Here is a 27,908-nt window from a genome sequence, read left to right as displayed (position 1 = left end):
GACCTCTCACTGCAAGGGCCAGGAAGCGAGCGGGCAAGATCATCTCTGACCCCTCTCACCCAGGCCACAAACTCTTCGAAGCACTTCCCGCTGGAAGGCGACTCCGGACTGTCAAAGCAGCCACAGCCAGACATAAAAACAGCTTTTTTTCCCCACGAGTGATAGTTCTACTCAATAACCAAAGTTTATAGTCTCTTTTTTGCTCTGGTTTATTTTCACCCACATGTTTAGACCGTAATGTTGTATCCTTCTCTGGGTCTTGAGTCTGAAGAAGGGTCTCGACCCGAAACGTCACCCATTCCTTCTCTCCCGAGATGCTGCCTGACCTGCTGAGTTACTCCAGCATTTTGTGAATAAATCAAAATGTTGTATCCTTATTGTTTTGATGTGGTTATGCTTTATTCTTAATTGTTAACTGTATGTTTGTGTTGTCATTTGTGAGCGGAGCACCAAGGCACATTCCTTATATATGCATACTTGGCCAATAAACTTATTCATTCATTCATTCAACTTCTACACTCAATGACTGATGAAGGCCAAAAGCCTTCTTGATCACCCTATCTGCCTGTGACACCACTTTCAAGGAACTATGTACCTGCACTCCTAGACCCCTCTGCCCCACAGCACTCACCAGAGCCCTACCATTTACTGTGAGTCTACTGGTCTTAATTTCAGACTTTTAAGATCTTACCTTTTAGAATCTCTTTTTTGACCATACCAATGGCGATCACAATTACAACTAATGGTATTAGAAATAATACCATCAATGGAGTCCATCGTGCTCTGGCATCTGCAACGTAAACAGAGCAACCCTTACAAGACAGTTCAAGGTATGGGCGAAGATTAGTGGAACCCACCAAAGCAATGCAGCATCATTAGAGAAGAAGAAACAAGAAACCGCAGATGCTGTTTTACAAAAAAAAGACACAAAGTGCCAGAGTAAATCAGTGGGTCAGGCAGCATCTCTGGAGAACATGGATAATGGAGATGGAACAATGGAGGACTTGGTGTGTGTGGGGGGGGAGGGGGGGGGGGGAGAAAGGGGGACCTGGCAAGGGGATACTTTGTAAGCGCCCTTTATGGGCGACAATTTGCATACCTTGGGTATGCAAGCAAAGAATTTCACTGTGACTTGTCACGTGTGATAATAAAGTATTCATTCATTCATTCGAGTATTCATTCATTCACATGTTGGTTGACGTGGGTGAGTGGAGCCGAAGGGCCTGTTTCCACGCTGCGTGACTCTATGACTCGAAAAATGAGCCTGAAATTATTCCCTTGTTAGATAGAGGCTGAAGAGAAATTTGGAAGGACAGAGACATGTAAGTTGGTGTTCCCTCAATTAGTGCAACTAAATGTTTCTACTGCCATCTTCATTCAGCATTCTTTTCTCTGCTTCAAACCAGTAAATACCACGTAGAGGTAAAGGAGCATAATGATCATGGAACTGACCTAGCGATCAAATGCCTGAACTACTCAACCAGGGACTTGATCATTCATCTTACTCTGGGAACCAGAGAATTTGTGTTCAGTTAATTAAGTTATCTGGAGTAAAAATCTATAATCATTAATAGAGACGATGAACCAAACTGATTGCCGTAATAACACATGGGCACTAGGATGTCTGCCATTCTTACATGCTTTGACCTACATATAACTCCAGAATAATGACAATGTGGTTGACATAAACTGTTCTTGAAATGGCCACTCAATTGCAAAACAAAATGGAGCGTCCACCACCGAATTCAGAAACAATAAAAACACATGCAGACTCTGAACATCTGTGGGAGATCCATTCCACAGACTTGTCAGGCATGAATGAAGTATATTCATTCTAACAGTGTCATAATATCTGGCAAATAGTGTCATAGAGTCGGAGAGTGATTCAGTGTTGGCCCTTTGGCCCAACTCGCTCACACCTGCTAACAATGTCCCAGCTACACTGGTCCCACTTACCTGCGCATATCCCTCCAAACCTGTCCTATCCATGTACCTGTCTAACTGTTTCGTAAATGATGGGATAGTCCCAGCCTCAACTACTTCCTCTGGCAGCTTGTTCCATACACTCGCCACCCTTTGTGTGAAAAAGTTCAGATTCCTATTCAATCTTTTCCCCTTCACCTTGAGCCCATGTCCTCTGGTCCTCGATTCCCCTACTCTGGGCAAGACACTCTGTGCATCTACCCGATCTATTCCTCTCATCATGGACTCATCTATTGACAGTCAGGATTTATCCGATCCCACTGTCAGGAAAGTTTGAGTAGAGGTGGTGGCACAGTGATATACAATGCGGAATGCTCCTGGAAATTCTTAACTTTGTTTAATGACATACCTCTACATGTAAGGAATATTAGGAAATTGGCCAGACGAGCTGAGGCTACTTAGTGCAACATTATAACTGTCTGAGAACTATGGCCAGGGACAAGAATGGAAACTTAACATTCCTGGTTGTAAGTTTTTAGATCAGATAGAGGGGGGATTTTTTTTTAAAAGACTGAATTAGCTGAATTACAGCTGGCCAAGTCCCAAAGAATGTTGACGACAGACTGGATAAAAAAATGGAGAAATAGCTACCATGAGGGAGAAACCTACTTCTCCTACTTCTCCACACCAACATAACTGCCAAAGACGCTGATGTCCTTAATAGTGACCATCTTATAATCTTCATAGACACCAAGTCATGTCTTCATACAAGGGATACCCTCCACTGTATAACGTGGCACGATCATTGATCCAAATGGGATAGACTCAGAACTGATCAAGCATTTTAAAATGGGGTATCATTCATGCAATCTGGAGGAGCATCAGCAGAATGGGTTTCCACCATTCTAACCTCCTGACCAGCATTGCTCTCACTTCAGCGCGAGGAGAGCTGGCCAGTGCAATGAGCTGAGTAGAATTGCAAGGCAGGAACAGCATTGGTGGTATATGCACATGCACAATGCTGCCAGCAGAGACATATTCTGAATTTACATATATTGCAATAAAATCATGTTATTGATAAATCACACAACACTTACACATCTCAATGGGGCACAGAGTGATTCGGGGTGAGAATTTCACATCGGATCGCCATATCTGAAAGATACAGATGAGTTTGGATCAGGCATCTGTGAGCTGATGAACATTCTCTTGGCAAATTAATCCATACCATACAGTAAAGCCAATCATTTTGGATTCCAATGTTAAAACGGGGCATGGACTTCCATGTTACCTTCTGAGAGCAGCAACATCTCCAGAACCTAATCTGGCCGTCATCAACAATGTCACCAGATCTTTCATTCATGCTATTAGTGAAATCAGATTATGTATAAAATTAGCCGCCTCATTTGGCTAACAGTGTATACATTTCCCAAGATTATCAGAAACGTCATTTGACATGTTCCGAGTGTTTGATAAGGTGTAACATAAATCTGACTCTTCCCATAGTGGAAGAGCCCAGCGGATGACCCGCGTTGAAGCTGAGAGTAACGTTTTAAAACGGGGGAAGAATTGTATTTTGGCACCATCGTTAAAATCAGATTCCTAAGTTTTAAATGCTGGTGAGTTCTACTTAAGCATTATGGGACTGAAAATGTGCTTACAATATACCACAACAATGTACATCGCTTTGCAAATTAGACTGGACATTTTCCAATGTGTTTTGTTTGCATATCTAATGTCTATCAAATCTAACACTCATCAAATTATGTCATTCCCTGTACAATATTGCTATTGAAGCATTCCATGTGACATCTGATGGGCCTACATTATGTCATGTCTGATATTTACCTTATATTCTTGAGGTTTCTGTTCTACCTGTTCATTTCCAATGGCTCCAACTAGCACCACACCCTGAACCCACACCCTAAAATACCAATCAGTCAAGCTAGTTAAACACTAGCTTCCTGCTACCTCCTGCCAATAACTGCCCCTTGTTCTGCATCAGCCCAGGCCATGACACTACCCTGCCCTGTCTCTGACATCGACCAATCTCCCGAGGCCCACACATTCCCGACTCTAATCTCCTCATTATCGCTCCTATTGGCCCAGTGAGTTCTGATAGTCAGAGACAAACAATGTGGAAACAGGCCCTTTGGCCCAACTTGCCCACATCGACCAATGTGTCCCAGCTACACTAGTCCCACCTGCCCGCTTTTGGTCTATATCCCTCCAAATCTGTCCTATCCATGTACCTGTCTTACTGTTTCTTAAACGTTGGGATAGTCCCAACCTCAACTACTTCCTCTGGCAGGTTGTTCCGTACACCCACCACCCTTTGTGTGGAAAAAGTTACCCCTCAGATTCTTATTAAATCTTTTTACCTTCACCTTAACCTATGTCCTCGGGTCCTTGATTCACCTACTCTGGGCAAGAGACTCTGTGCATCTAACCATGATGCCTCAGTCAATGAGCATCATAATTCTACACTGCACAACATTATCCCTGCTCACCCCCCCTCACCCCACCACTCATTTCCACTACTTGTCTGATTGTCATTTCCAACTCATGTCCAATTAGACCTATAGCCAATTGCCCTCTTTTCCCACAGCTCTTTCCTGCATGGCACATTTTCAACTTAAGAAGCACTTTGGGCCTTTGTTTAGCTTTTAGTTTAGTTTAATTTTGAGATACAGCGCGGAAAAATCAAATCAGGCCGTTCAGCCCACCAAGTCCGCACCGACCAACGATCTCCGCACACTGACATCACCCTACGCACACACTAGGAGCAATATATTTTACATTTATACCAAGCCAATTAACCTACAAACCTTTTTATTCACAAAATGCTGGAGTAACTCAGCAGGTCAGGCAGCATCTCGGGAGAGAAGGAATGGGTGATGTTTCGGGTCGAGACCCTTCTTTAACCTATTTTCTTTAACCTACAAACCTTTACGTCTTTGGAGTATGTGACGAAACTGGAGTTTCCCGGAGAAAACCCACGCAGGTCACGGGGAGAATGTATAAACTCCGTACAGACAGCACCCGTAGTCAGGATAGAACTCGAGTCCCTGGAGCTGTCAGGCAACAACTCTACTATTGCGCCACATGCCGCCTTTTGGCACCACTGAAACTTGCAGCAGAACATCCATTTGAGTTATCTTAGCACTTCACGGCCACAGATTTTTGGTGACATTAGCTGTGGCTCAAGGGTAGCGTCTCATCTGAGAGAATGGATCAGGAATTCAAAGAGCAGATACTCCAAACAGAGTCAGAGTCATAGAGAGATATAGCATAGAAAATGGCCCTTCAGTCCACCAAGGTTAGTTTAGTTTAGTGTAGAGAGACAGTGCTGAAACAGGTCCTTCGCCCCCCCCCCCGCTTCCCCCACCCCCAAGTCCACACCGACCAGATTGAAGAGATTATGCACTGCTATGAATCTTTGGAGACACGAGAAACAGCAAATGCTGGAATCCTGAGCAAATCGCAAAGTATTGGAAGAACTCAATGGATCAAGCAGCATCTGTGAAAGGAATGGGCAGATGACATTTGGGATTGAAACCTTTCTTTACTCCGAAGAAGTGTCCCGACCCAAAATGTTGTCTGTCCATTCATCCAAAGATGCTGCCTAACTTCTTGAGTTTCTCCAGCACTTTATATTTTGCTTAAAGAATCTTCTATGTCTGTAGGGCATGGAGGATTCAGTTCTTTACGATGCATCCTCAAGTCACGTTTCTGGTAGGTTTTAAGAAAAATTTAGGTGAGCAAAGGAACTAACCTGAAGGCAATCCTGTGAAATTAGATCAATTTGCTTCGTCAGCTGGTTAACCTTTATTAAATGTAAAAGAGAAATGGTAATAACCAAAGCCACAAGGACAAATATATTTACATAACTTATCAAACGATTTACACATCAAAAGGCGCATGATTGTTTAACAATTTTTAAATGCAATATATTATTCAAAATTTGTTCTTCCACCTTCGACATCCATTATCAGCTTCATGGCATCTCAGGATAAAACATAGCCAGATTGATACATATTCATTGATGGATTATGGTCTAATCCCACTTCAAACAACATTGACCCTTTTTTTCCATTTGCTATCAATATGCCCTTGCTGAATGCAAATTGTAATTTAAGCCAAATTCTCAGCATAATTATTTTCTGCACTGTGGCTCACAGCAAGAACAATGTTAAGAATGACCAAACTCAGCACTGTTTCACAGAGATTTAAACACAAATCATTGTCATAAGCTCATAAATGATAGGAGAAGAATAAGGTCATTCGGCCCATCGTCTACTCTGTCATTCAATCATAGCTGATCTATCACTCCCTCCTAACCCCATTCTCCTGTCTTCTCCCCATAACCTCTGACACCTACACTAATTAAGAATCTACTGCCTTAAAAATATCCACTGACTTGGCCTCTCCATCCTTCTGTGGCAAAGAATTCCACAGATTCACCACCCCCCGACTAAAGACATTTCTCCTCATCTCCTTCCTAAAAGATAGTCCTTTAATTCTGAGGCTATGACCTCTAGTCCTAGACTCTCCCACTAGTGGAAACATCCTCTCCACATCCACTCTACCCAAGCTTCATTGTTTAAAAAAAAATTCCTACCAACAAGGAAAGGAATAGACAAACGATAGATTTTAGTACCGCGACTAAGAATCTGACCTTCAACACAGCACTGCCTTTCAATAATTTTATTCAGCAATATTCAACAAATGATGGAACAATCCACCAACATAGTCTCAGTGCCCCTTCCAGATTAAGGGACAGTGTCTTCTCAGCTGTTATCAAGCAACTGAACCATCCTATCAACAACTAAAGAGTGGTTCTGATCTACTATCTACTTCACTGGAGACCCTCGGACTATCTTCAATCGGACTTTACCTTGCACTAAACGTTATTCCCTTTATCATGTATCTGCACACTGTGGACGGCTCGCTTGTCATCATGTATAGACTTCTGCTGACACCAGTTAGCATGCAACAAACAACTTTCACTGTACCTCGGTACATGTGACAATAAACTAAATTAAATACCCCAGAAAAGAACAATTACCTACACATACATTACAACACAAATGTATTGTCTGAGGTTGAGTGTTATTCATTCTGGTAAATGTCAATAGACAATCGACAATAGGTGCAGGAGGAGGCCATTCGGCCCTTCGAGCCAGCACCGCTATTCAATGTGATCATGGCTGATCATTCTCAATCAGTACCCCGTTCCTGCCTTCTCCCCATACCCCCTGACTCTGCTATCCGTAAGAGCTCTATCTATCTCTCTCTTGAATGTCTTGATTAGCTTGCTCTCTGGCGGTAAAATGTCAGCCTTTGACAGTCTGTGTCCATTTGCACCATGGTAATAATGCTGAGATGTAAGCCCCAGTGTCTGCCTAATAACCCACAAGTTCTCAATATTCTATCCCGCTCGCTCTTGACACCTGCTTATAGGCCTACACAATCTCTTCTGTTTCTTGGAGCCACAAGAAGCTGCAGATGCTGGAATCTTGCACAGGAGGAATGCAGGAGGAACTCAGAAATAGGGAAACTCAAAGACTTAAGTAAAATGCAGGTGGAACTCAGCGGGTCAGATAGCATCTGTGGTGGGAATGGACAGACGGCATTTTGTGTCAGCACACTTCTTAAGACCGGATGTCCGAACATAATCTGTACCCTGTGATGGAGCGGAGTCTAATGGAGCCACCCAGTATGAAGAAGGGTCCAATTCTGAAATGTCATCTGTCCATTCTCTCCACAGATGCTGCCTGACCCACTGAGATCCTCTAGCATTTTGGGTTTTTTTGCACTCGTAACCGCTGCCTGACCTTTACTGATGTCTTCGGTGTTACAAAGTCAGACTCAACCAAGCTCAATTGAACAATAAGTTGATTTAACAGCTTTTGGGCAGCATTGCCCATTGCAAACTTAGCTTACCTGTTGTATTTTCTGCAGGAAATGTTCACATTCGTTTCCTTCCATATTGCAGATCGAGAAGTTCATATGAATTATTACATGAGATATTGTCATAATAACATTGCTCCCCTCCAATCGTGACTCCACTCTCCACGGGGTTGAGACATCTAAAATCATTCAGATTTAAACAAAAATCAGTCCATTGTTCTAACAGATAGTGATCGCTATTTATGACAGCTACTGACCCTAGGAGTGTAAGAAAATAACTACAGATGCTGGTACAAATCGAAGGTATTTATTCACAAAAAGCTGGAGTAACTCAGCAGGTCAGGCAGCATCTCAGGAGAGAAAGAATGGGCGACGTTTCGGGTCGAGACCCTTCTTCAGACTGAGGAGTGGGTCGGCTCTCATGATTACATGACTCCTTTGCAGACTCCTTTGTTACTGCTATTTTTACACAGGTATGGGCGGCACAGTGGCTCATGCTGGTAGAGCTGCTGCTTCACAGCTCCAGGGACCAGGGTTCAATCCTGACATCGGGTGTTGTCTGTGTGGAGTTTGCATGAGCGCCTCGTGTAGGTGCTTTTGATGGTGGGAAGGCTTGTGCTTGTGATGGACTAGGCTGCGTCCATCACTCTCCGCAATCTTGCATTCCTCTACATTGGAATTGCCGTTCAGGTGAGAGATAGAACACCAGTGGAGGTGCCACAACGTCAACCTCTCACTCAACGCGACCAGGTTGCTCAGCATTGACTTCAGAACGGGCAAGTTGGAAAACCACGTGGCAGTGTTCATTGGTGTGTCAGAGATGGAGAAGATTGTCAGCTTTAATTTCCTGGGTGTTACCGTCTCAAATGAACTCTCCTGGGACCAGCAGGTGGATGTAATCTAGATGCCTCTAGATTAATTTAGTTTAGTTTAATTTAGAGATTACAGCGCAGAAACAGGCCCTTCGGCCCATCAAGTTCGCGCCGACCAGTGATCCCCGCACACTAAAGCTAGTTCTACATACACTAGGGAAAATTTGCAATGATACCAAGCCAATTAACCTACAAACATGTACGTCTTTGGAGTGTGGGAGGAAACCAGAGCACCTGGAGAAAACCCACGCAGGACACATGGAGAACCTACAAACTCTGTACAGCCAAGCACCCGTAGTCAGGATCGAACCCGGGTCTCCGATGCTGTAAGGCAACAACTCTACCTCTGCGTCATCGTGCCGCCCTCTAAGTTGAAAATAAGATAGGCATGCCACCAAATTCTCCAACAAACTTCCACAGATGTACAGTAGAAAGTATCCTGCCTGGTTAGATCATGGCCTGGCAGGGAAATTCCAGCACACAGGAATGTGATAGGCTGAAGACAGTGGTGGTCTCAGCCTGGTCAATCAAGGATACAGCCTTCCCCACCATCGAAACAGGGCAGCGTCCATTATCAAGGATCCCTACCATCCTGGATGTGTCGTCTACTCGCTCTTGTCATCGGCAGTATATTCAGAAGCCAAACGTCATACATCACTTGGTTCAGGAACACTACTTCATGCAACTATCAAGTTCTTGAACCAACCTGCACAATCCTAACCCTAATCTTACCTCAAATATGGAACACTATGGAACACCTCTATTTACACTGCTATAAACATGTTTTTGTTTCTATTCGTGATCTTCACTAATCAGTCTGAAGAAGGGTCTCGACCCGAAACGTCACCCATTCCTTCTCTCCTGAGATGCTGCCTGACCTGCTGAGTTACTCCAGCATTTTGTGAATAAATACCTTCGATTTGTACCAGCATCTGCAGTTATTTTCTTATACTATTCTTTCACTAATGCCTTGTCTTTTGCATTGCCTTCTTTCTGTTTCCTATCTTACAGAATTTTGTGTAATTACTGTGTATTTTTCTGAGTCTATGTGACCGTGATGTTGCTGCAAGCAAGATTTTCATTGTACCGGTACCTCACCTACTTATGCAGATGACAGTAAACTCAACTAGCCTAGGCTTGAAAATAATAATAATAATAATAATAATAATAATAATAATAATAATAATATTCATTTATTGTCGTTGCAACAAGTGCAACAAAATTAAAAAATAGCAATCCTGACGGTGCATAAAAAACATATATGCAATAAATGCAAAACAAATAAATACCGATATATTAAATACAAAAGTTTTAACAGTGTGACCTATTGCAGAAAGTAGTGTTCAGTTCTCGTATGGCCCTGGGGTAAAAACTGTTCTTGAGTCTGTTTGTTCGGGATTTGATCGACCTGAAACGTCGACCATAGGGCAGAAGAACAAACAGACGGTTGCCGGGGTGGGATGGGTCTTTTATTATTTTTCCTGCTCTACTGATGAAAGAAAATAATGAAGGCAAAAGCCTCCAAGGAAGAGTGAATGACAAAGTCATAATTTTACACTAATTCAAATTGAGCTGGACAAAAATCAAACTGGAATTTAAATGTCAAAGGAGAAATAGAGGCCACAAATTAGTTCTTGTAGAAACAAAGAACTACAGATGCTGGTTTATACAAAGATATACACAAAGTGCTGGAGTAACTCAGTTCGGGTCAGGACTGAGTTGCCAAGACCTCACCTAACCTTTTTCTCCAGAGATGCTGCCTGACCCCAAAAAATTAAATCACTGCTCTGAGCCTCAACTGTTCAGTACCATCCGCTCAGTACACTTTAGACAAGGCAGTCTGAAGAAGAGTTCCGACCCAAAACGTCACCTATCCATGATCTCCGGTGATGCTGCCTGACCCACTGCGTTACTCCAGTACTTTGTATTTTTTTCATAAACCAGCATTTGCAGTTCATTGTTTCTACACTTAAAACGTCAATCAACATTGTTCATGCCATTGTAAATTGCAATCATTAATATTTAGTCAGAGTTTCTGTGATTGAAAGACTATAATACTCACCACGATCAAAAGGGCAACTAAGATTGACATGCTCCCCAGAGATAATCTAAGTAGAGAAAAAAAAAACTATTTCAGAAGAAGAAAATCATCAAACACACTATAAAAGCATGAGACGTTTGCCAAAGTTACTGGATAGTTACTGGTCTCTCTAATTCTAACAATAGCAGTAGAGTTGCTGCCCTACAAATCCAGAGACCTGGGTTCGATCCTGACTATGGCTGCCGTCTGTACGAAGTTTGTACGTTCTCCCTGTGATCACATGGGTTTTCTCCAGGTGCTCAGGTTTCCTCGCACACTCCAAAGACGTACAGGTTTGTAGGTTAATCGGCTTTGGTAAAAGTGTAAATTGCCTCTCATATGTAGGATAGTACTAGTGTGCGGGGATCGCTGGTCAGCGTGGACTCGGTGGGCCAAAGGGCCTGTTTCTGCTCACTATTTCCAAAGACTAAACTACCTTTGAAGTACTACCCTTGAAGTAATATGTCTCAGGCATGTAGTTTCATTACTTGTTTATAATTGTCCCTGCCATTCAAAGAGCAGGTACATCCTAAGGTATTTTGTTCCTTCCATGGCAACCACCATGACAAACAAGCACTGCTGGTTCATTAGGAGTGGCACGTACGCAAGAAGACTTTCACTATTTAAAATTGCATAATACTTAATTAAGGTGTTCCTTCTACAAAAACATACTCTCTGCCAACAATAAACACATTAAAATTGCCCTTTAATACTGTAAGACAACATCCCAAGGCACTTGCCCAGAGAGTGCACAAAGTTTAAGGACGATATGTCAGGCAAATATTTTTACACAGAGTGGTGGTTGGCTGGAATGCACTGCCAGGACTGGTGGAGGCAGGTATGATAGTGGCATTTAAGAGCTTATAAGAACGTATAAACTCCGTACAGACAACACCCATAGTCAAGATTGAAACTGAGTCTCTGGCACTGTGACTGGTGATGGGATCACACTGGAAGGGATGGAAATGTCAGAGAATGATGTGTTGGATGCAGAGGCTGGTGGGGTGAAAGGTGAAGACCAGGAGAATTCTATTCTTGTTCCGACCGGGGTGGGGGAAGCAAGAGCAGAACTATGGGACACTGAGGAAACGAGGGTGAAACCTAGAAACAGAGAAAATAGGTGCAGGAGTAGGCCATTCGGCCCTTCGAGCCAGCACCGCAATTCAATATGATCATGGCTGATCACCTAGAATCAGCACCCCGTTCCTGCTTTCTCCCCATATCCCTTCCATCTATATATCCTAGCCATCCATCTATCACAGCAAGGGTGAAACCACTAAAGAACGAGGACATCTCAAAGGTCCTAGAAAGGAAAGCCTCATTTTGGGCACAGATACAGATACAGTGGAGACGGAGAAACTGAGATGAGGGGATGGTATCTTTGCAAGGGGCAGGGTGGGAGGAGGAATAGTCCAGTTAACTGTGGGAGTAGGTGGGTTTGTAGTACATGTCAGTCGATAGCCCGTCCCCTATGATGGAGACAGAAAGACCAAGAAAGGGGAGAGAGGTGTCAGAGATAGTCCAAGGATAAGTCCAGGTGGATTTATCATTGATCAGGAATAAGAATTCCCACAGCATGGAGCACCAATGTTACAACCTTAGTAGCTACGTCATGGTGGGCACTGCAGCAATAGAAACACCGATCTTTCATGTTCACACTCATTCAGACACTTACAATATTAATCTTAAAGATTGATTCCATCTGCATGACCTCCACCAGACATCCCACCCTCTCCAATCCCACGACCAAAGATACTAGAGGAACAAGATGGACCACTTCATTGAAATCGCCTATACTGAAGTGTAGTACGCAAAGGAGCCATTTTAGTAGGCAAAACCCGCCGTTCGCTATGCCCTTCGCAGTGTAATCAGTGTTTTGGGGGAACAGTATGTGTGATGACACCATTAAAATGCAGAATATATCTCATCTATCAATTCACAGATTTTTGTTATTTTTCTTTTAAAATGTTTCTGCAAGTTGCTGCCTACTAAAATGGCGCCGTGACATACTACGGTTTTTCGGGTCGAGTGGTCTATCTTGTTCCTCTAGTATCTTTGCCCACGACCAATCTTCATTGTACCATTAATATTCTAACCCTTCCACCATCCGTAGAGGTCAAACTGATAATAGAAGGGGGGATAATGAAAAGATCACTCAATAGCTTTCACCTTCTATATTTAGGTAGACTACAAGGATTTGGGGTGAGGTGAGGGGTGAGGGTGGGGTAGGGTGGGGTGAGGTGGGGTAGCACCTTAGACTAACAGCGAAGACAACCCCACAACTGATAGACACTGACCATCAATCTACGTCCACAAATGATCCACAATCTTCTAGACACATTCATAACAATACTTCAGTGTGATTACTGCAATCCCACTGGTTTTATCCACTGTAGATACCCTCACTACTATCTGTAGTGCTACCTACACATGAAAGGCTTTATGCTGTAACTTAGTTTTAGTTTTAGAGATACAACATGGACACAGACCCTTCAGCCCACCACGTTCGTGCTGACCAATGATCACCCATACACTAGTTCTATCCTACGCACTAGGGAGAATTTACACAAGCCAATTTACCTACAAACCTGCACATATTTGGAATTTATTTTACAAATTACAAATGCAATTTTATTCTGCTTTGGCCACAGAGCACCAGGAGAAGTCAAATGTCCACTTTATAAGTTCTAGGAGCAGAATAAAGCCATTCGGGCCTATCAAGTCTCCTCCGCCATTCAATCGTGGCTGATCTATCTTTCCCTCTCAAAAACATTCTTCCTATAACCCCTGACACCCGTACTAATCAAGAATCTACAACCCAGAACAGAGCACGCAGAGTAGGAGGTGTGGGAAAGGACAACGAGTGGGTTGCTAGAGAGACTCCTATCAAATTATTTGTGTCCGAGCGAACATAGTCAGAAAGGCTTTGGACATTTGCCTTCTAGTATTTAAAACATTTCCAAAACAACATAGAAACATAGAAAACATAGAAACATAAACATGCCTATATCACTTGCACACATCAACACAGTCTCCCAATGGCAATATACTGTTTGAAATACATGTATCTATTTGTAGTTCTTTCCTCATCAGATGTCCGATAGAAACATTACCTTTACACAGAGGGAGGGGTGCGGATCCACACTTTTGAACTCGCTCAATGTCTGGATTGAGGAGAAAATGGATAAAGTAAATCTTTTGACTGTGACAAGCATTTGAAAATCTATTGCATTTTGTTCACGCTTAGCAGTGAGTGCAAATATTTGTAATCATTCCAGCAATAAATATCCAGACCAATATTAATATTGATTATGACGTGCCAGTGGCTACCAATAATGTATGAGCATCAGTACAGAATTTACTTTCAACAGCGATAGCACTATTACCTAATAATCTTCACTACAACACTCTTTCCGGTCTTATTTTACTATAACCTGATATCAATTCTTCCTCCAATATGTTTTCAGATCAATAGATAACAATCAAAACATGTACTATCCCCGCGAGAGAGTTGTCTCAATGGTACCTGCAATAGAACAGTGAATAGATCTATTTTATAGGCCTGCCTTAATCAAATATACTGGGTGACGCCACTAGCCTCCGTGGGAACAAGTGCATGCTTTCCCCTGTGCTCCTTCTAACCTATCCTGGAAAATTACTAAATATTTAAATAGTTAACAAAAAAAGCCAGAAAGTAAATAAATAAGTAAAAACATGAAACAATTTGGAATAATTGTAGCTGACCCGCTGCCTCCTAAACCGAAGCATTGCAATTCTCCTGGTTAAGAATCTAACCAGGCACAGTGGTTGGGCATAGAGTGCCCAGAGTAAATGTTGGGGAGTCTCAGCCAGATTGGTCTCTGCTGCTGGTCTCCCTGTGGAGGGCCTAGACTTACCTAACGGGGAAACACCAGCATTCCCATTTGGAATTGCGGGCACAAGTCGTCTAAAGAAGGGTCTCGACCCAAAACGTCACCTATTCCTTTTCTCCAGAGATGCTGCTTGACACACTAAGTTACTCTAGCATTCTGTCTATCATTGGTGTAAAACTGCATCTGCAGTTCCTTTCCACACACCAAGAACCATTCCATTGTTTCTAGCATCCAGACATTTTCTATGTACTTATTTCTGGTGGTAGAAGAGATCCCACAATGGTCAATTTCTAATATCCATTAAGACTTTATGAATCAGCACCAATTTTGAGTGAGACATTTCATCAATACGTTTCAATGGTTTATGAGCCTTGTAATGATAATTTACCTTCCAGATTTTTATTTTATCTGAGAAGGAATTTGCCCTGTGTAAAAACAGCTGACTAGCTATAAGCTCCACTTTAAATTTTATAGGAATATTCAGGGCGCTTTTACAACTATGTCCATGCATCGGGACAAACTGAAGTCATGCTGAAGTAGTTTAGTTTGGTTTATTATTGTCACGTGTTCTGAGGTACGGAGAAAAGCTTTTGTTTGCATGCTATCCAGTCAAAGAAAAGACCAACTCACAAACAACTTGCTCACTCTGTCCTATCTGTTCCTGTTTTGGCCTCGTCAGACATCTCGGAACCTACAAAACCCATAAAACCATGGCATGGTGCCGCAGTGGTAGAGTTGCTGCCTTACAGCGCCAGAGACCTGGGTTTGATCCTGACCACGGGTACTGTCTGTTCGGAGTTTGCACGGTAGCGCAGCGGTAGAGTTGCTGCTTTACAGCGAATGCAGCGCCGGAGACTCAGGTTCGATCCTGACTACGGGCGCCGTCTGTACGGAGTTTGTACGTTCTCCCCGTGACCTGCGTGGGTTTTCTCCGAGATCTTCGGTTTCCTCCCACACTCCAAAGACGTACAGGTATGTAGGTTAATTGGCTGGGTAAATGTAAAAATTGTCCCTAGTGGGTGTGGGATAGTGTTAATGTACGGGGATCGCTGGGCGGCACGGACTTGGTGGGCCGAAAAGGCCTGTTTCCGGCTGTATATATATGATATGATGATATGATTCTCCCCTGCTCTGGTTTCCTCCCACACTCCAAAGATGTGCAGACTTGTAGGCTTTGGTTAAAAATTGTTAGTGTACGGGGTGATTGATGGTCGTTGCGGTCACGGGCCAAAGGACCTGGTTCTGTGCTGTATCTCTAAACTAAATCAAACTAGACTAAACCAGAGTGGATGCAAGTCATCCTCACTCCCGAGGAAGTGCAGAAGAAAAAGTTAATGATGAAACAAAAGACTTACGTTCACTTGAAAGTTCTGCCTGGAGTGAGGGATTTCTTGACAAGATTCACCATCCCCTGACTTGGAGCACAGCATGATCTCCCCCGACATGTTGCATGGAGAGGAAAGTGTCCACTGAAGTGCTTTCCCCTTATACTCCACCGCCAATCTGCTCAGCCTCCAAACATTTCCTTCAAATTCTGCCACGAGAACAATTTAGCAGAGTGAGCAAAAGGTAAAATAAACTTTGCACGCATCTGATGCAAGACGCAAAGTGCTGGAGGAACTCAGTGGGTCAGGCAGCACCTGTGGAGGGAATGGACAGGGTGGCATTTCAGGTTGGGACCTTTCTTCAGACTTGTCATAACCCAAAAAGTTGCCTGTCCGTTCCCTCCACAGATGCTGCCTGGCCCACTGAGTTCCTCCAGCACTTTGTGTTTTGCTCAATATTCCAACATCTGCAGTTTCTTGTGTCTCCATCTGATAGTTTTGCTTAGAGCAAAAATACATCTTGTTAGATATTGACAGCAACCCTAAAAATATCAACAGGTGGTGCTTATACAAGGAAATGTGCATTTAAAGAAAGGTTGGTTATTTAGTGCCTTTCACAACGTTAGGACGCCTTAAACTGTACAGCCTATTGAAGTTTGCGTGATAAAGTGCAGCCATTGATATAACATAGGATATAACATTGAGATCATTCTGCAAACAACAAGCTCCCATAAAGAGCAACGTGATAATGACAAGATAATTTGATTTTGATTGAGAGATATATGATGATTTGTTGGGAAACTAGGAATATGATTCACCACATTAACATGGCCCGGATGGTGAAAATAGATAAGACACATCTGTGTCAGAGCTGAAATCCCAGACTAACAAGGAAATAGCAACTGCTGGAGGAGCTCAATGGGTCACGCAGCATCTGTGGGGGCAAAAGGCTAGTTGAAATTTCATCTGCTCATCAGTCATAAGTAGGCCATTCAGCCCATCAAGTCTATTCCACCATTAAATCATGGCTGGTCTATCTTTCCCTCTCAGCTCTATTCTCTTACCTTCTTCCTGTAACTTTTGACGCCTTTATTAATCTAGAACTTGTCAATCTCCACTTTAAAAATACCCAATGACAGCCTCCATAGCCGCCTGTGGCAATAAATTCCAGAGATTCTCCACCCTCTGACTGGAAGTTAACCTTTTAGACAATAGACAATAGGTGCAGGAGGAGGCCATTCGGCCCTTCAAGCCAGCACCGCCATTCAATGTGATCATGGCTGATCATTCTCAATCAGTACCCCGTTCCTGCCTTCTCCCCATATCCCCTGACTCCGCTATCCTTAAGAGCTCTCTCTTGAAAGCATTCAGAGAATTGGCCTCCACTGCCTTCTGAGGTAGAGAATTCCACAGATTCACAACTCTGACTGAAAAAGTTTTTCCTCATCTCACTTCTAAATGGCCTACCCCTTATTCTTAAAATGTGGTCCCTAGTTCTGGACTCCACCAACATTGGGAACATGTTTCCTGCCTCTAACGTGTCCAACCCCTTAATAATCTTATACGTTTCGTTAAGATCTCCTCTCATCCTTCTAAATTCCAGTGTATACAAGCCTAGTCGCTCTTGGGAATCCTGTACCAGTACCCCCAAGTCTCTTTGCACATCCAATTTCCAAATCCTCTCACCATTTAGAAAATAGTCTACGTCTTTATTCCTACTACGAAAATGCATGACCGCACACTTTGTATTCCATCTGCCACTTCTCAGCCCACTCTCACAATCTGTCCAAGTCCTTCTGCAGACTCCTGCCTCCTCTACACTTCCTGCCTCCTCTACACTATCTGCCCCTCCACCTATCTTCGTATCATCCGCAAACCTGGCCACAAAACCAGCAGTTTTGAGTCACTACCACCAGGTTCCTCCAGCAGTTTGTTATTTTTGCTTCAAACCCCAGCAGCTGTAGTCGCTGGAGTCTCCAAGAAAATAGTGATATTCCCAGCCATCCACCGATTAGTTTACAGCCTTGACTAACATTGAGCTGACACTGAATACATGACTAATTTTTGTGCTATTATTTATTCATGGGTATGCTTGGGGTTTGCTCAAGAATACAGGAATACAGAGAGATAACAGCTTTAGTTCAGTGCACATGGAGGCTTAGATAGATATTACTCTCTCACTGAAAAAAAAGGTGGATAATCCAACCCAACCTGGGGCCTCCATAATCAATGTGACTCTTACTTTTAGACAGATATTATTGTTCCTACCCTAGTTCTCGGACTAGTTTCACTGTCCTTCTGATTCATTTTACTGATTGTATGCCTCCTTGTCATTTTCCCCAAAGTACCATTCTACCTTTCCTTAGCTTCGTCTGCTTTGATCTGGTGTTTTCACACCTCACCCTTCCATATCTCTAGACACCATCTCCCCTGACTCTCAGTCAACCCGAAACGTCACCCATTCCTTCTCTCCAGAGATGCTGCCTGTCCCACTAAGTTACTCCAGCATTTTGTGTCTATCTTCGGTGTAAACCAGCATCTGCAGTTCCTTCCGACACAGATTATATTATTGCATTATTCCACTCATAACATTGCGTGTCGTTCAACACAAAGAGCAAATCAATGGATTAGGGATGTTAACAGGAATTAACGCTATCTGGTTTCTGAAAAGTTACAAACACACTTCCCTTCTGTTTAATTGAACTGATATTTTAGCGTATTTATGTAACAACAAATCACAATAGGAGCAACAATGTTGGACACGAGATCATTGTAATGAAAGAGCAGCAACGGAAGGATCTGAGGATATAAAAAGACAAAAGGGCTCAGACTCACCGTCTGAAAAGGGGCACTGTTTACGTCTTCTGGCGTCTGCTATAGTTGTAGACCACAACTGTGAAAACCAAGGGACGTGTGTAAGCAAATTCAGTAGTGAATCACATTTCCCACATATAAACAGGGAGTTGGATTTCATATCTTTGGAATGTAATACTTTCCCCATCCCAAATAAATATTGTACATTAAAGTTGCAACTGAAGTAATTTAACACACCTTTCAACTCTTTCAACTCTTTAAAAATGTTGATTTATATCAATAAATATGAACATTCAAATTCACAATCTATCCACATGGAATAATTTATTATCTCTCATTATCATTCTTTATTTATCTACCATTTCTTGGATGTAAAATATGTTTTGCAAAAACAATGCAAAGAATAAGCTTGCAAGTCTGTAGAATGAATTGAATGCAAAATGACTTATATAGACCAATAATTGCAATGCGCCATAGAGTCATTGAGTCATACAGCATGGAAACACGCCAACCAACACGGTTCATCTAAACTAGTCCCACCTGATTGCATTTGGCCCATATCCTTCAAAACCTACCCTACCTATGTAAGTGTCTAAATGTTCCTTAAACGTTGCAATAGCACCTGCCTCAGCTACCTCCTCCAGCAGCTTGCTCCATACACCCACCACCCTTTGTGCAAAAAAAGTTGCCTCTCAGGTTCCTATTAAATCTTTCCCCCCTCACCTTAAACCTATGTTCGCTGGTTCACGATTCCCCAATTCTGGGCAAACGACTGTGCGTTTACCCCATCTATTCATGATTTTGTACACCACCATAAGATCACCTCTCATCCTGCTGCACTCCAAGGAATAATGCCCCAGTCTGCTCAACCTATCCCTATAGCTCAGTCCCTCAAGTCCTGACAACATCCTGGTAAATCTTCTCTGAACCCTTTCAAGCTTGACGACACCTTTCCTGTAACATGGTGACCAAAACTGAACACAATACTCTAAATGTGGCCTCACCAACATCTTACATAGCTGCAACATGACCTCCCAACTGTTCATCCTAAGCCCAACTCATTTAAATCTTCATTGAGGAGAGAGATACTGGAGTCGTCAAAGTTTCAGGAGAAGCACTCTATTCATGGAACAAATAAATAATATTCAGAAACTTCCTTCCATCAAAAGGTCAGAAAGGGAATGTTCGTGACGATTGCATAACGTTCAATTCCATTCACAATTCATCACAAATGAAGCAACCAACAACATTCAGACCAAATAACATTCACACCAATAAGAAAGAGTCCAGCAGTCTGCCCTTGATATTCAATGACAATACCATTGCCCAGTCCCCAAGCATTAATATACTGGGAGTCATCATTGACCAAATACTCGTAGGGACCAACCATGTAACTATTGTTAGGCATCTTGCGTAACTCTCCTCCTTACACTTAACGCCTTTCCACAAGACACAAGGTAGGAGAATAATAAAATATGCTCCACTTCACCAGATGAGTGCAGCACCAAGAACATTTAAGAAGCTCAACACCATCCAGGTCCAACTCCGCTCAGTCCGCCTAAACCTACCTGATCTCCTGAACATCTGCAGTTCCTTCCTACACACCTTCCAGGTCAAAGCAGCTCGCTTGACTTGCATCTTATCTATATTACCCCTAAATATCCAGGCCCACCACCACTGGCTCTGTACGTCTACAAAATGCACTGCATTTACTCCCCTAGGCTACTCAGAAACTGCCACCCAAAACCGGAACCATTAACACCAAGGACACGGGCAGCAGCTACACAAAAAACCTACAGGTTCTCCTCCAAGGCACACACCTCCCTGACGTAAATATAACACTGTTCATTTATTGCTGCTTAGGCTAATTTCTGGAACTCCCGAGCTAAATACATTGCAGGAATACCTTCAGCAGAAAAACTGTGTCAGTTCTAGAGGGTGGTTTGCCACCCCATTCCCTACCGTGCTCATCAATGGGCAAAAAATACAGATCTTGTTCGTGATTCTGACACCCAAGAAATGATTCTATATGTAAAATGGGACCTTCAATAATACATATCTCAACCGTTTGAGTAAACCCATACCTCTATACACAAACACGGGACGATGTCTGAGAAGTTACGATACACCGTGGGCATTTCCTGGTCAAACAGCAAGAAAGAACAATTCTTTTGTTTAGTTACATTAAGAAGCACATTTCGCCTTTACAGAAACACATTTACAAATCATTTGTATTGATGCCTTGATTATCAAGTTTACCATCCACCCAATTTTCTTTGCCATTGCAAAGCCAATTCGCCATCCATTTCTGTGGCAATGCCCAAAGCTAATTTCACCCACGATGTAATTTTGTAGTAATCATTTTTCAATTACATTTTTATATCACATAAAGCCACCAAACATTCCTCACTCAAATCTGCCTGCCAATGATGTCAAATTCCTGTCAGAAGGCGTCTTCCTTCGTGGACTATCTAACTAACTAAATTCCCTGGTTTGAATATATAATTGAACTTTGGCCCTCTGCATTTCAAACTTATTACTTACTGGTCATGGCAACTTGTAATTTATCAACACAATCATATTGAAACCTCAGATTATTCTGATAAAGAAATAACATTACCTGACAAAAAAACAAAAAAAAAAACAAACCAAGCCTATAATTCTAATAAAAGGTGTCTTAAGTAAAATAAAAAGTGCCACAGTAACACAATGGGGCATGCAGCATCTGTGGAAGGAGTGGATAGATGATCTTTCGAGTCGCTTCTTCAGACTGATTGTAGTTGGGGGGAGCAATGAAGGACCTGGTTTCTGGATTGCTCCAATAAATGTACTGAGGTTAGTTTGGGAAGGGACTGACCAGCTAGCAATAAGGGATATTTTGAACAGAGACAGTCAGGAGCAACATAGACTGCTGTTCAGAACTTCGAATGCAGCTTGGAAATAGACCTTTCCACCCACTCAGTCCAAGCCGACCAGCAATCACCCATACACTAGTTCTATTCTACACACTAGGGACTATTTACAAAAGCCAAATAACCCTCAAACCTGCAAGGCTTTGGAATGTGGGAGGAAACCGGAGCACCCAGAGAAAAGCCACATGGTCACGGGGAAAACATACAAACTTCGTACAGACAGCACCCATAGTCAGGATCGAACCTGGGTCACTGGCGCTGTAAGGCAGCAACTCTACCGCTGCACCACCCTTGTTTCACCATCATTTTTATTAACTACCATTGTGAGAAAATACTCAACTTGGAGGATGGGAGGGCTATCTGTCAATTCTGGAGAAAAGTAGCATGGAATTGGACGAAAGGTTGGCACAGAAGAACTTATCGACCTCAGTGATTTCTAATGCTCCTTACCAATTTGTCACAATCCAGTGGGTTTTTGCTCTCGAAGGCTGGCATCACTTCATGCTTGAACATTATGCAGTAATTCTGTGGTATATTGACAACAGCCATTTGCAGCTCTTTTTCCAACGTGATATTTATTTTTGGGACTGTAATTTTGGGAAGACATAAGAAGTCTGATTTGAGAAAATCACATGTGTGATATTATGCTTTAAACTTAACCATCTGAGGATTTCTATGAATATTATTTCTATCCTACTGTAAGCAGGGTAGGTTGGAGAGAGTGCTTTTCACAAGCCTCTGCTCATGTTGTTTATGAGCTGTACAGTATGGAATGGATTAGAGACAAGGATGCTTTATTTTGTTTTACACATCCTTCATTTCGGGGGTCCAGTCCATAACTCCCTGAAAGTTGCGACACAAATGGCCAGAGTGGTAAGGAAGGCTTGCCTTTATCGATCGGGGCACTGAATACAAGAGACAAGGAAGTCATGATGCACCTTCATAGGACTTCAGTTATCAGATTTTGTCCAAGAATCTCTTGTGAATTCTGAAGTTTCATGATGTTAAAGCTGTCGTAGAAACAAGGCTATTGTTTGGTTTAGTTTAGTTTTAGTTTGGTTTGGAGATACAGCAGGGAGACAGGCCCTTGGGCCCACCGAGTCCACACCGACCATCGATCACCCATACACTAGTTCTATGTTATCCCAGTTTCACATCCTACACACTAGGGGCCATTTACAGAAGCCAATTAACCTACAAACCTGCATGACTTTGGAATGTGGATGGAAACCAGAACACCTGGAGAAAACCCACACGGCCCAGAGCGTACGATCTCCAGACAATCAGCTCCTGTAGTCAGGATCGAAAACGGGTCTCTGGCGCTGTGAGGCACCAATCTACCACAGCGTCACTGTGCCATCCTTGTCATTACAGCCTTGTGCAGTTTAGAGGAGGGGTTATGCATGACATTATATTTATCCTGCAGTTGTTTTGATCACTTTCTTTGTATGCCTTCATTTACAAAATTAAACCCTTCACATTTCCCATGTAATTTCCTTTGTCACTTTCACACCATCGGCTAACTCTGTGTTCCCTCACCTTTGCACCATTCAATGTTCTCCAGAAAATCTTTCAAGCTACAATCTGGAAGAAAACACACCAGAATCATTAAGAATTGTTATGCCACCAAAGTCATTTCATGCAGATTCGAAGCAACAGAGAGAACTATCTGATAGTGTTTCAGTGTGTTACATGAACACTTGCTCTCTACACATACGCTGAGGGACTTGCTGAGTATATGCAACCATATACACACATATATTATATATACATGCATATATACACACACACATATCATACACGCGTATATATACACACACACATCTTACACGCAAATATACACACACATGTGTGTGTGTGTGTGTGTGTGTGTGTGTGCGTGTGTGCGTGCGTGCGTGTGTGTGCTGCTTCCATGCTGCATCTCTAAACTAAACTAAACTAAACATAAAGATCTTAAAGCATTTTTGTGAGGTCACCTATGAACAGAGTCACAGAAGATTTACAGCTTAGAAGAAGACTACAACTGCCTAATCAAAAAGCAACACCTTCCAGCACTGGATATGTAATGCTGGCCATGGTTTTTCACATTCACATCCAAGTTATGCCCAAACCCGTGAGGACTCTCTCTACCACCGTTCCCACCACGCTCATGGTGAAAATATTTTCTCTTAGCTCCGCTGCAAACATTTCACCACTCTCTTTCAATCTGTACCCCCTGATTATTGACCTGTCTACAAAGGAATACAGGTCCTTCTCATTTCTCTGCCTAAACCCCCCATAACTTTATGCATCCCCATTAAGTTTCCCCTCAGTCTTCTCCATTCCATTGATCAGGAGGACCATGCCTGGGCCAAGCAATTAAATCTACCCCTTCTCCCAAATGCTTGGTGCTTCACAGAGCTTCCTTAGTATTCCTTCCTTGGCCAGCTCTGCCTTATGGAGGAGCTATCAGCAAACCTGCCACCACTCCCATACTCGGTTAGTGAGCAGCTTACTAATAGAACTCAAGTCAGGCATGGCAATAGCAGCTTTCACCTCTGGGTGGGTAACAGACTCATCCACCTACCTTCCTGTCACGTCTCAGTGAACCTCACTTCCTCATTAGCAGCTTACACCTTGTAATTGTAAATGTAATTAGTTTATTAGCCAAGCATGTAAAAACATACAAGGAATTTGATTTGCCAGACAGTCATACCAAAAAAGCAACAAGACACACAACTACATCAAGATTAACACAAACATCCACCACAGCGCACTGTGATGGAAGGCAATAATGTCTTATCTTCTTTCCTCCTCATTCTCCCACGGTCGGGAAAGTCAAACCATCTGCAGTCGGGGCGATCAAAATTCCCACAGCCGGCGATTGAAATGCTCGGAAAGAATAATAATAATAATAATAATAATAATAATAATAATAATAATAATAATAATAATAATAATAATAATAATAATAATAATAATAATGGTACTGTCTTCGGTCGCCAGACTCACCTTCCACTTTATGTGTGCTCTGCAAAACGGTAGTGTTTGTGGAAGCTTTTACTCGAACTTCACTGCTCATGGCTGCTCGAAAGCAACTCAACTCCACAGTGGCCTAGTGAGAAAATAAATAAGGCCAATATTTTATTTCAGTCAGTCAATTCATTCTTACCTCTTTTACGTGAGAGAGAGCCCTAACAGTTGTCATAATCTACTTTAATTTCCATGCCGTATCTCTGATATTGAAGGGAAAAAAATCTAATATCAGTTGTGCTGCTGCAAATAAGAATTTCATTGTTCGGATTCGGGACAAATGATAATAAAACACTCTTCACTCTTGAGTGTTGTTGGTTTCTTCACACGTAGCCGTTGTGGAAGAGTCTAGATTTCCAAAGCCGAAAGGATATGTAAGGGATATCATAGTGACAGTTTGCTACACTGAAGATAGACTCAAAATGCTGGAGTAACCCGGCAGGTCAGGCAGCATCTCTGGAGAGAAGGGATGGGTGATGTTTTGGGATGAGACCCTTCTTCAGACTCTACACTTTGCTGCATTGAATTTGGCTGCTTGCCTATTTGATAAGTTTCATTTGAGCAGATTTCTCGGAGTTCCAGTTCCCTTTATTTTACTTACCGTTGGCCTGGACCTTGATAATGCGAACAGTATCTTTGCACACTGGTTCATCCCACCTTCAGGCTGAGACGTTGAGATTGTTACCCATCCTGCGGGAGAAAGGAGGATTTATTTTGTGTCCAAATCCTCTGCATGAAAACCAGGCTCTCTGCTGAACTGTTTCACTAAGTTGTCTTGGAACATTCCTTTTGGTTTGGTCCACTGGGTCCCTCTGGATCTACTGGTTGCTAACCGTTTTACCTCCCATTCCCATTCCAATATCGGTCTTTCTGTCCCGGGCCTCCTCTAAAGCCAGAGTGAAGCGACCCCCAAACTGGAAGAACAGCACCTCATTGAATTCTCCAACCAACAAATCATTCCACCCCCCCCCCCCCCCCCCCACATAAACATTTTTTCTCCCCTCTCTTTCCTATACCCCACCTGGATGCACACCCATTATGACTACAATCTCTCACCCCCTCCCTTTTCCGATCTCCACCCGTTTCCACCTATATCTCTTCTCCTACCTTCACATTTCACACCTCTTCCCTCATTATCTCCTTCTCTCAGCCTTTTGTCTTTTTTTTTGCTCTAGCCTTTGTCCAACCCTTTGTCCAAAAGGACAAAAGGTGGATACCTGTATCCACCTATCGCTTGCCTGACTTTGTCCCATGCTCATTTCCCCTACAGCTTTCTTCCTCCTACTGCAATCAGTATGAAGAAGGGCCCCGATCAGAAATGGAGCCTAATTCACCACAGTCTGAACTCCTGATCATTCCCTCGTTTATTGGCAGTCATTGGATATCTTTCACTGATACCTTCATTGTAGTCTTCATCGCGACTTTCTTCAGATCCACTTCCATTTTCATCCAGACTCCAGTGATTCTCCACTCCTGGTCGAATGATCACAATTACAATTTATTCATCCTTTATAATACTTTTAAAGAAATAAACCATGTCTTCAGGGTAACCTTAAGCCCATCAATACCAATTAATTTCTGTTGAGCTATTACCTTGCTACTAAGGCAAATGATCATTGCACTTGACCCATTAAATTGCATAAAAGAATCACAGAACCAATACGCCACAGAATCCTTGCCACAATAAATCCATGCCGGCTTGCATAGAATAACCTAGTCAGTCCTATTCCCTAATTTCTTCCCAGTAATCCTGCAGGTCTTGGGAATGATGTTGACAGGTGAAAGCAGGTCAGATTGACTGAACACAAACTATCTCCTTATAAGCTAATCTTTTACCCAGTGCTTCGATTGTCCACTCCAATCACCCCAGGAAGCATGTGTTATGTGTTCAAACCCAGAATGGCCTTAGGTAGGCAAGCTAAGATACTTCTGCTAGGCTTTCTGCACAGGTAGAAATAGAGGAAAGAAACAGATTGCAGTCACACCTACATTTCGGATGTGAGATTAGAGTTGAAGTGGCCTAGTTTATCCTTCATACACAATTTGGACCATCAAATATCATCAAATATCGCTCTGAATTTGCATTGCCAATCTAAGCTGGGCAGAGTGACTATGGAATTGATTCTGCGCTAGAAACTGTTACAAAGTAATCAAGGTACCTTCAGACAAAAACACAAATATAATCAGAAATTAACCTGAAATAGGATGAGAAAATACATGACACAAAGGAGCCCTTTTGCCCAATTGTGTCTGTATTAATTATCAAAGGACAATCTTCCTCATCTCCCCTCTAATTCTTCACTAAAGTACTTTCATCAATGGTTTTGCAATCTGTTAACTGAAGAAAGTAACTCATCCTTTTTACGTTATCTTGAACCCTCAGAATTTTAAACTTCTCCATTAAGTCTCCCCTCAGGCTCCACTATTCCAAAGAGGGCAAATCATTGGTAAAATAATATACATCTGGGCAGCCTACAGTAGTCATGAATCTCCTTGTACCCTCTCCATTGCAATCATTTCTCTCCTACAATGCGGTGATCAGAATTGTGCTCTAAATTTATAGTGTGGCCAACATCAAAATATAATTAAATACATATTTAAGCAACAAGTGAACCCGATGACGCATCTGCAGTGAACACAATGAAATGCTTCTTCAGTTGTTCTTGTTAAACATTCATATTTGTTACTGGCTTGGCATTGTATACTGCTTCCTAAACGGACTGCTCTGGATACAAGGTTTGGAAGTGGAATAGAATGTACAGACTCTGCCAGATATGCACTATTTGAAGACACAAGAAATTGCAGATGCTGAATCCTTGAGCTAAACACAAAGTGATAGAGGAACTCAGTGAGTCGGGCATCATCTGTGGAGGGAATGGGGATACGATATTTCAGGGCAGGATCCTGCTTTCGACTGAAAGGAGGAGGGAGGAGAATGCTGGAAGTGTGGCAAGTGATAGATCTATACAAGTGAGGGGAGTTTTGATTTGCAAATGGGTGGAGTAAGTGACGAAGGCTCGGGGTGAAAAGGAGACAAAAAGACAGAGGATGAGGAGTGAAATCTAAAGTTAGAAGGACTGATGCGGGTGGAAAGGGATGGGGAGGGGAAAGGATCTGCTTGGGGCAAGTACCCGAGGGCAAATTTCTAAAGTATATCAAGCAACGAGTCTTCTAAAAATACCAAT

General features: G+C 42.6%; 1 protein-coding gene across 1 annotated transcript in view; it reads right to left on the bottom strand.

Moving 5' to 3' along the window:
- The window catches only part of LOC144601744 (interleukin-17 receptor C-like), a 71,072-nt gene that overhangs the window by 9,851 nt on the left and 33,313 nt on the right, over positions 1–27,908 (bottom strand). Inside the window, exons 5-18 of the mRNA XM_078414093.1 lie at positions 26,122–26,196; positions 25,325–25,413; positions 24,703–24,805; positions 23,251–23,295; positions 22,162–22,298; positions 20,884–20,940; positions 18,821–18,878; positions 16,016–16,194; positions 13,902–13,952; positions 10,771–10,816; positions 7,870–8,015; positions 5,699–5,749; positions 3,021–3,078; positions 692–790 (exon numbers count right to left, since the gene is read on the bottom strand). Coding sequence (XP_078270219.1) covers positions 692–790; positions 3,021–3,078; positions 5,699–5,749; positions 7,870–8,015; positions 10,771–10,816; positions 13,902–13,952; positions 16,016–16,194; positions 18,821–18,878; positions 20,884–20,940; positions 22,162–22,298; positions 23,251–23,295; positions 24,703–24,805; positions 25,325–25,413; positions 26,122–26,196 — 1,194 coding nt within the window. The remainder of the gene's footprint in view (positions 1–691; positions 791–3,020; positions 3,079–5,698; positions 5,750–7,869; positions 8,016–10,770; positions 10,817–13,901; positions 13,953–16,015; positions 16,195–18,820; positions 18,879–20,883; positions 20,941–22,161; positions 22,299–23,250; positions 23,296–24,702; positions 24,806–25,324; positions 25,414–26,121; positions 26,197–27,908) is intronic.

This window comes from Rhinoraja longicauda, chromosome 17 (genome assembly GCF_053455715.1).
Source record: "Rhinoraja longicauda isolate Sanriku21f chromosome 17, sRhiLon1.1, whole genome shotgun sequence".
Lineage (NCBI taxonomy): Eukaryota > Metazoa > Chordata > Chondrichthyes > Rajiformes > Arhynchobatidae > Rhinoraja > Rhinoraja longicauda.
This window is presented reverse-complemented; position numbering and strand designations above follow the sequence as displayed.